The following is a 9,535-nucleotide window of genomic DNA, read 5'->3' as shown; positions in this document are numbered from 1 at the left end:
CTTTTCTTCTTTGTTTTTTTCTTTCTTTCCAGTGGAGGTAGGTTTGCCATAGACTCTATTCTCAAGACCATCCATGGACCTGTTGAGCTATAACTCTTTGACACAACTCTGAGGATGGTTTTTCATCAACCTCAAACCACTATGTTTTGAAGGATTTGTCAAGCCCCTGCCTACAGATTCACCAATCTATTGTCTTCCACAGAAACAAGATGTATCATTCTTTCCCTTCCCTGACTAATAGAACTAGTTAGTGCTTCCATAGTGGCCTCTAATACACTTCTACAACCAACAGTTTTACTCCCCATATTTTACTGGAAGAAAAGCAAATCAATTCCTGCGCTAGAACCTAACAACAGCCTACAAAGTTGTAACAGCACCAAGAATATAGGCATCATCGGCAAAAACAGAAAAGAACAGAAAAAGATGAAGCTTTACAAGAATAAGAAATATGGCCTCAAACCAATATTATACATAGAAATTGCTTACAAGCACCTATTCCCAGGTGTGTTGCAACAAAACAGTCAACTAAGTAAAACCAACATTGGAGAAGAAACAAATTACAAGGAAAAAAGAAACAGAAGAAAGGGGGAGTGCTATTCACAGTATCTGATACATATAGATAGAATGACAGAGAGAGGAATACCATGGTAACATTCAGCCAAGTTCTGAGTCCCATGTGAACTGCTCAATGCTCATGTGTCTCAAAGATCGAACCACTTGCTCATCAGATGCACGGATCCGTACCAGTCTATTTTGCATATTCTGGAATGAAGGCATATCAAATATTTCTGATACTCTTTGACGCTGTAATGGATCTTCCGAGAAATTGATCAGGGCTTCTGCTGCATTATCCTTCAGCTCCTCAGATTCATCCTCCAACAGGTTCATGAGGAGTGGAATGACCCCTGCATCAGCCAGAGCTACTCGATCTCCTTCATCATAACTCAACTGGGCAACAGCCCCTGAAACCTTATCTCTGACATCGTCATTCCCATGTTGCAAAAGCTCAACCAGAATAGGAATTGCGCCAGAGTTCCGGACAATAGACACCGAGTGCTTGTAACCAGAAAGATCCCACAGAACATCAGCAGCAGCAGCCTTTGCTTCATCATCGTCTCCTTGAAGAATCCGCACCAGGTGTTGTGAAATTGATATTGCGTTGCTTTCTGCAACTGCTAAAATACAAAACACATCCTCCGCAATTTCTCTGCCAAGAGGCTCAGATCCTTGTAAAAGCTCAGCAAACAACGGAATAGCCCCTGCTTGAGCAACTGGTCGAATATAATCAATGTGGGATGCTATTATACCAAGGGCATTACCAGCTACAAGCTTAGTTGAGGTATCCCCCTCTTGCAGCAACTCAACAAGCACCGGTATCACACCCAAATCAACAAGCATCTGCCTTACTCTTTTTGTCACCCCAAGCAATCCAATTGCCTGAGCAGCTCTGGCTCTAGAGACCATATTACTAGACCTAGCAGCTTCAACAAGCAAAGGTATGCCACTAAAGCTTATAATAACCCTCCTCACTTCTCTCAATAGTGCCAATGCACTCAGAGTCTCCAACAAATAACGCCTAGTATCATCCATAGATGAAGCCAACAGGTTGAGAACTATTTCCAATCCACCATTTCTAACTACAATTGCACGACAGGGGCTACTACAAGTAACAATTGCCCAAAGACATTTTATCAAAACTCTCCTAAATCTAGCTTGTGACTCTGATAATAACCTCAGAAGGAAAGGCACAACACCAGATTGGCCAATGATTGTAGCCAATGATCCATCACCTTTACGAGCAATGCGGCTCAAACAATAAGCAGCAGCTTCTTGAATTGATGGGGTTGAACTGTTCAAAGGATTACAAAGAAGCTCAACAAGGATGGGTACAGTGCGTGCCAATACATTATCAGGTGCCAAATTTGAGAGACGTCCAACCCTGAGTGTAGCTCTGATTTTCAGAGTTTCACTCTCGCAAGCTATTACCTTTTCATACAAATGAATTGCTTCATCCCAATCCATATTTTTCTCCTTTTGGCTTATACCTTGATGAGGGGTGTTTACAAGAGACCACGTAACATCAAATGAGAAAATATTCGAATTTAGCCGAAAACCTAATCCAATTGAAAAAAAAAAAAAAAAAAAAAAATTCAAAACAAACTTCAACCGGAAATTTTCAAATCTTGTATCCCAAAACCATAAAATCCAACAGTATCTTCTACGAAGCCCTAAACCAGTCTCTGCATCGAAATAGAAAAAACCCACTAGTTCACGATGATCAACATAGAGCCCCTTTTCAGGGTTTTCGAATTATTGATTGATCTAAAACACAAAGAGGCACTTTTAATCGGGATTCGAAGAAGAGAAGAGAGTGATCGATGGAAGTAATTCATAATTTCAAAAGCTATGGATTCATAAAGAAAAATGACAAATAAAAGCGAAAGCACAATACCCTTGATGGAGCGAGATCGGTGAGTTCTTCGACGGACTCAATTGGGTTGCCGCAGAGAAGAAAGGCGGAGCGTGCGAAAATTGGGAGTTGAGAAGCTGTTATCTAAAAAGGAATACCGAAGGAATACGGAGGGAACGAAGGAGGCGGCGGGTAGAGAGAAGAGGGCCATCGCTTATAATATTTTCAAAAGTATTCCGTTTCCCCTTCAATTCCAAAAGATTCGGAATAAAGATTCGTATTTCATACACTCCATTAGAAGAATAGGGTAAATTCACCCGATTTAAACTTCAAACAATAAGGCCAAAAAAAGGTCAAGAGTATGTTTGGTTGGCAGGGGTAGCAAAAAAGTGGAAAACAACAGAAAGAAAGACCTCATTAGTTTCACTTTTATTTTAGAGAAAAAGAACATTGCCCAACCGCCCCCTGCACCCTCTCACATGGGGCAGTAAAATGGCCAACATGCCCCTCCCCTTGGATGCCAATGTGCACGTTTCCATTGGCCCTCGTGTTAGTGCAAGGACCATGCAACCTAGCGGCAAGCTTCTTTCCTTTATTTTCTTATATTTTTCTTTTTTTTTTTAATGAGAAGAAGTTCAATGGGAGAGAGTGCACCCTGGACCCAGATTTAGAAGGGGGAGGAAAATGACCACCCTGTTGATGTCGTCGTGCGTGCTTCCATTGGTCCCTCTGCATGCGTAGGGGCCAAGCTCCCCCACAAAGAACTCTTGCCATTTTTTTTATTCATTTATGTTTTCTTTCACTATAGAGAAGAGAAATCTCTTTTCCACTCGTGATGTGATCTTGTGATTGGACTCTATAGTTATCATTACATTCTCATTTCTCTAGACGAAGTTGAAATTACTTCCCTCTAATGCAATCAAATGGTATAATAGGAGTTGATGTAGAGATTCTTCTTCATCATTGATGCAGAGAAACTCAGTCCAAATAAAATTTTGGAGGAACAGAACTAAAAAAAATATAGGAACAAGATTTACCAAGTATGATTTTTCTATATAAGGAAATAATCTCCTTAATATGCACCTAAATCTACCATATGAAAGGTTATGTGGGGCTAAAATCCGAGATTACTAAGAGGGGAGCTAGGTAATAGACATATTTGTAAGAGTAAATGAGTAAAAAATAAATGGGCAAGGAATAAAGCCTAAGGAAGCTAAAGGTCCTGAGTTCGACTTCGCCTCCCCCCTTGGGGCCACTCGCCTGAGAAGAAACTCCCTGGTGAACATGGGGGCCCTAATAGCTTACGGTTCGTGGTGTTGCGGGGTCATACATGAGCCCTGGGGGATTTAGTCGACCGAAGGGATACCTCCTGTTCCAAAAAAATAATAATAATAAATAAATAAATGGGCAAGAGATCTCTGCTTGGTCACATGGTCTCTACACAAGCGTCTGGGTCAATGGATGAGCACGTCTAGGTATCTATCTAAGAGGCAGAGGCGTCATCTCATGGTGCCCTATGAAGAAGGCGTAGGAACCACCACCAAATAGAAATCTCTTTCTAAAATAAATGAGGGGAAAGGTTTCATACACGGTTGTGTAAACCGTGTATGTGAGAGGGTGGGAGTTTCAAGGCATTAAATAACGGGTGAGTATTTATGACTTTTTCAATTTTTTGTGAGAGACCCTTGTACCAAACCTTTTCCCAATAAATACATAAAGTTTGATTGAAAAACAAGATTGTTTTCATACACGGCCGTGTAAGCATGCACGATCATATCCCCTCTGACAAAGAGTTGGAAAAGTCATAAACCCCCACCCATTAATTAATGCCTTGAAATTTTCACCCTCTCACATACATTGCTTACACAACCGAATATGAAAACTTTCCCCTTATAGTATTGAGAAACATGTATCATGAGGTTAAGAGATTTTGTGAGAGTGCTAAAATATTATTTTTGTTATTTTGTCCATGTGATCATCATTCTGACTGATTCCCACTTAGTAGTAGGACCACAGTTCTCAACCCCCAACTACAGCCTTCGCCCGTAACCTACCAATTTCTTTGACCGTTGACTAAGCTAAAAGTCACGTGGTCACCTCCGCCATCTACACGTAGGAGTTACAATTGGCCTTCTCCTGTTATATTATTTAGGATTATGGGCCCATCAGCATGTTTAGTTAGTCACGGGGATGATTAGAAAAGGTACTTTGTTTGTTTAGTGGGGAGTGGGGAGTGGGGAGTGAGAAAATTAGGGTAATAAACCACACGTGGAATGTGAGGTAACAAGGATAGTATAAATCAAAGAAAAAAATTAGTAAAATGAAGAAATTTTTTTTTTTTTTTTTTCCTAAATTGCATGTTTGGGTTTCGCCAAATTCTAAGAGAATTGTCTTTATTAGCCTTTCATACCATGGTTGGAAATCTAGGTTTTGAATCAGACGAGTCATTTGAGTTGAGTTAAATTTTTGAAAAACTTGGTCAATAATCATGCAAACTCAATTAGGGTAAAAAATGTTTAGATCGACTCAATAAAATAGCATCCGAGTCAAAATAACTTAGTCTTTTGATGTGAATCTCAATAAACATGGAGAGTCTAGTCATAGTCAATAAAAAAACCATTAAACCAAATTGGCCAGTTAAAAATGTAAAATGGTAAAACCTTTGAGTACCCTCTCTTGTTTGAATCCCTAAGTCCCTCTTGCTTCATAATAGAGTAGCAACGTTTTAGTCTCTCACCCAAGGCTACTCTAATGAGTTCAGATTTTCTATCCACATAGGGACAGATGGGGATAGATCTGAACCCTCCATGGAGGTGTAGGACCCGCCTCTAGGGTGTGGGACCCATGCCCATGGAGGGATCAGATCTGTCCCCACCCATCCCCATGCGAGTAGCTAATCCGGATTCTACTCTAATTATGATCCTCTTTAATGAAGAAAAAAAGTGTCTTTTTCCTAAACCGCCTATTTGGTCAGTCAAACTTCTAAAGGAATTTTCTTTATTAGCCTTCCATACCATTGTTGGAAATCTAAATTTTGAATTGGACGAGTTGCCCGAATTGAGTCAAAATTTTGAAAAACTTGGTCAATAGCCATGTAGACTTGACTATGGTAAAAAATTTGTAGACTCCGTAAAAAAGCATCCGAGTAAAAATAAATTGTCTTTTGATTTGAATCTCAATAAACTCGGAGAGTCTGGTCAATAAAATAAAACCCATTAAACCAAACCGGCCAGTAAAAAAATGACTTTGGTCCCTCTTGCTTCATAATAGAGTAGCAACATTTGAGTCTCTCCCCGAAAGGCTCTAATTATGATCCTCTTCAATATACTCAGACATAAGACCCAAAATGAATTTGGTGTCTACATAATTTAAGTAGAGGAATCCTTCAGATCCTAAGCCAAATATAATATTCCTGATGTGATATATGATTGGTTGTTCGAGTGGTTGTTCATCTTCATTCATCACAAAAGGGTCTTCAACATCTCCACCATATACCTCTTTCGCAAAGGGCAATATATATTTTTTCTTTAGTTAATTCAACCTGGTTATCCATGTCAACATAATTAGTAGATGGTATCTACTCACCTAAAGTAGTAGTAGTGTTCTCATCATCAATCGAGGTTGGTGCTTCGTCATCAACTTTGTCAAGTAGGTCCTCATCTTCCTCCCAACATCATTGTCTTCCATCATATTCTATCTTTGGTCCAATATAGTTCTCAAACTCATTTTATAATTTTTTACTAGTTTATATATATTTATTGTATTTTAAAATTAAAAATAAAAAACGTGACTTGTCCTAATGAAGTTTAACTAGATCGAATCACTAGGTATTTTTTAAGGATGAGTCAAATCAAAAAACCTAATTTTCCACCTATGTTTTATATAACAATAATACTAGTTTTTATTTAAACTTATAGATATAACTTCCTCTTCTTCCAACTGTGGTTCTATTTGTTTCGGCGTAAAATTTTACATAGTAAATGTTACATTTTACATGTTGAAAAGTTTTCCAATGTTTGTTTTCATAAAAAAGCAAGCATTGGAAAACTTTATACAAGTAAAATTTTATAAGTCAAATTTTTTGGAGTGAAAATTTTCAAGTCAAATTTTCCAGGTAAAATTTACTTTTTACGCCGAAACAAATTGAACAGTGAAAAAACTTATCATTGTTCCTTATCGAGTACTCCGTGCGGTAGGATTACAAGAGAGAGAGAGAGAGAGAGAGATCTTTAGTGATGATCTATGGGAAGTAGATTGAAGTGTTCGCTCAAATCGGATTAATATCGATCCCATTGAAATATATAGTTGTAAGGAAGAAAGTTTCTAGTCTGGGAAAGTGGCTCCCACACCTGTGCCCTTGTGTGTATCTCTATCATCCTACTTGTAAAATGACGTCCTTGACCCCATAAATTGAACCAAAAGGGAAGCATTGGGTATTGTGCAAGTGCGAGATCCATGCTCCTTGACAGAGAACAGCCCATTGTTTTAATTATCAACACTGAAAGATATCATGTTTACATCTTTGTTGTCCTGTTTTTCCGCTAAGGTTTATATAGTTGGAGAATAAGGTTGTGTTTGGTATGCATTCTTGAAATGCATTCTAGGTTGATTTCGCATTCTCATACCATAAGAACAACTATTTTTATCATCCAAGAATACAAAATCAACCTAGAATGCATACCAAACATTGTCTAAGATTTCTTAATCGAAAGCTAGGAATTCGGAAATTGGAGATGTAAAGCTTTCGAAATTGGCCAGAATCAGTATAGAAATGGTGGAAATCAATAAGAAGCACATAAATCCTAATTTCCGTACATGATCAGTGTGATCTAGATCACCCAAAATCGGGATCGGACTCTGTCGATTCCAATTTAGATCGACCCGAATCAATTGACCCTATCCTATTTTTTAAACCATGGTATGAACAATGAGGGAAACTTTGGACACTTTTCTAGTGATTGTCTTCATTAACCTCTTATAAAATAATAAACATAATTTTATTCTTTTTAGAAATTAAAAAAAAAGTGTTATATTAAAAATCTATTTGATCGTGTGGTTCTTTCGTCCAAACACAAGACCCTGTGAAGTCATCGTTCAGATTCAACCCCAGTGTATCTCCTACATGCGTTCTCATTGATCCCTGCGTTGGTGCAAGTGCTAAACGATATGACAACTATCTCTTGACCAAAATAAAATTATAACTTATTTTTATCAACTTTGACTACAACAAAATTTCTTCTTTAGTCTCAGCTCTCATGTGTGGCTATGGCTGTGACAGCACAACTCAGAGCCACAGCCAGGTGCAAGGACAAAGACCCGAGCCTAGCCCAGCCCAATTGCACACTACTACCTCAACCCCTCGGAAACCAGAACTCAATGGAATGGGAGAAGATTGATTTAGAACTGGATATGAAGTTTACAGCACAGACACACATGTTAGTTCGTGGTCCCTTCTCCCTGTGTGACCGTGAGTCCCTCTGTCCGTGCTCTCATCTCATTGACAGTGATATCACAACTCACCGCCCAAACACACAGGTAATGAGACATGAGGCACCGACGGCAATGAACTGACAACAACAGTGGGGGTTGAGGTAGTGTCAAAATCAAATCGAAATCATTTATCAAAATCAAATCGTTGAAACTATTTAAGAAATGGTTGGATTTTAATTTTAAAATTGAGAACATTTTAGTTATATAGTTTAAGGTCTAAACACAGATGATAAATTATTTAGAAAACTGTTTAAATCGTAACAAATATTAGTAATAAATAATGATTATAATTAAGCATTAATAGTAATAATAAATAATTAATAAAAATGTAATTATACAAATAAAATAAATAAAAAACTTATAAAACCGTTTATAAATGATTTCGATTTCAACATATGCTTCAATTTTGATTTTACTTAAAAAAACTTGAATCGATTGAACCAAACCTAAACCGTTTAACATCCTAAATGGGGCTTGGGCCTGAGGGGTATGGGTTGAGAAATTAGAAACTAATTGGTCAAATTGATCGATTCGAATTGAAATTGGCCATATGATTAATTAAGACAATTCCTGGAGATTCTGATCACTTTTTATCTACTTTTTGATAGATTCCCATAAATTTCAACTAACTTAGATCCAGTTCGGCATTAATTGATCGATTTGATTTCCAATTTCATGTTCCCTATCTCAGATAGCAAAGAAAGAAGGAAACTAGGGTAGATATAAACCTCGTGATGCAACAGATTTAATATTTTTGGATGGCTGAGTTCATATAATTCATATGGGGAGTGACTAGTGAGGGGACAATGCTTTAATTTATGGCCATTCACGGAGAAAGTGAAGGTCAAAGGTTGGAACTATCTCGGGAGACCCGTGCTTGAGAACAAGTAATGGAAGAAGTGAGTAGAAAATTTTCTTCCCATGACAAAATTTGAAAGCGAATTGACGTATTTAGTGCAAGAGTTCTCACCATTGTGGGGTCTAGGAAAGGTCATAATATATATAGTATTATCCTTGATTTGGTGAGAGCCTGTTTCCTGATTCATAGTTCGGGGTTAAAAAAAGGGGAGAATTTCCTAGATCTACTAGATTAAAATTTTTTTTACAAAATCAGTAGCAGTAAATTATGTTTTACATTCATAAGTTACTTGATTTAAAAAGATTTACCAAACCCCTACATGAGTAAAAAAAGTTGAATGAATAACCCAAAATGTCCCAACATCCTTCTCTCTCCTTCTTCTTCTTCTTCCGACGGAACCAACCACTCTCTTGATCCCCTTCCCCTGCAAGCTGCAATCCCGCCCCATCCTTCTCCTTTCAATAGCAGCCCTTTAATTTCTAATCGGAATGGTCTGTAAATCAATCAATGGGATCGCCTGGACCTAATGGGTTGATTTAAACCTGGAATAGCATTTATAGATAGAAATGGAGAGGCTTCGACTAGGACTGGTTCAACACAATCACAAGACAAGGCAGGTTGGAAAGATGCAACAGTAGTGAGATTTAACTAGAGTAATGTATCATTTATAATTTCAAATAATTCAACAAAAAATCTCCTTATATCCGACCTCACTTTTATCATCTCCTCCCAGCTTCTCTCTATGTGACTCTGTCTGTGGACGTGTGGCCGCCTCG

At 38.0% G+C, this 9,535-nt stretch overlaps 1 protein-coding gene across 2 annotated transcripts; it reads right to left on the bottom strand.

Moving 5' to 3' along the window:
- On the bottom strand, positions 1-2,084 carry LOC122644023 (U-box domain-containing protein 15). 2 transcript variants are annotated; one of them, XM_043837613.1, is made up of 2 exons: positions 644-2,084; positions 1-311 (listed from the first exon to the last, which is right to left on the bottom strand). In XM_043837613.1, exon 1 carries the CDS (start codon positions 2,020-2,022, stop codon positions 655-657), a length of 1,368 nt encoding a protein of 455 aa, XP_043693548.1. In that variant the 5' UTR covers positions 2,023-2,084; the 3' UTR covers positions 1-311; positions 644-654. The 2 variants fall into 2 exon arrangements, with proteins under 2 accessions (XP_043693548.1, XP_043693549.1); XM_043837614.1 differs by lacking the exon at positions 1-311 and adding an exon at positions 339-357.
- Positions 2,085-9,535: the final 7,451 nt, after the last annotated feature.

This window comes from Telopea speciosissima, chromosome 10 (assembly GCF_018873765.1).
Source record: "Telopea speciosissima isolate NSW1024214 ecotype Mountain lineage chromosome 10, Tspe_v1, whole genome shotgun sequence".
Classification (NCBI taxonomy): Eukaryota; Viridiplantae; Streptophyta; class Magnoliopsida; order Proteales; family Proteaceae; genus Telopea; species Telopea speciosissima.
This window is presented reverse-complemented; position numbering and strand designations above follow the sequence as displayed.

What these genes read in the sequence shown, in the direction of transcription:
- LOC122644023 (XM_043837613.1), bottom strand. Translation starts at nt 2,022, where the DNA reads ATGGATTGGGATGAAGCAATTCATTTGTATGAAAAGGTAATAGCTTGC.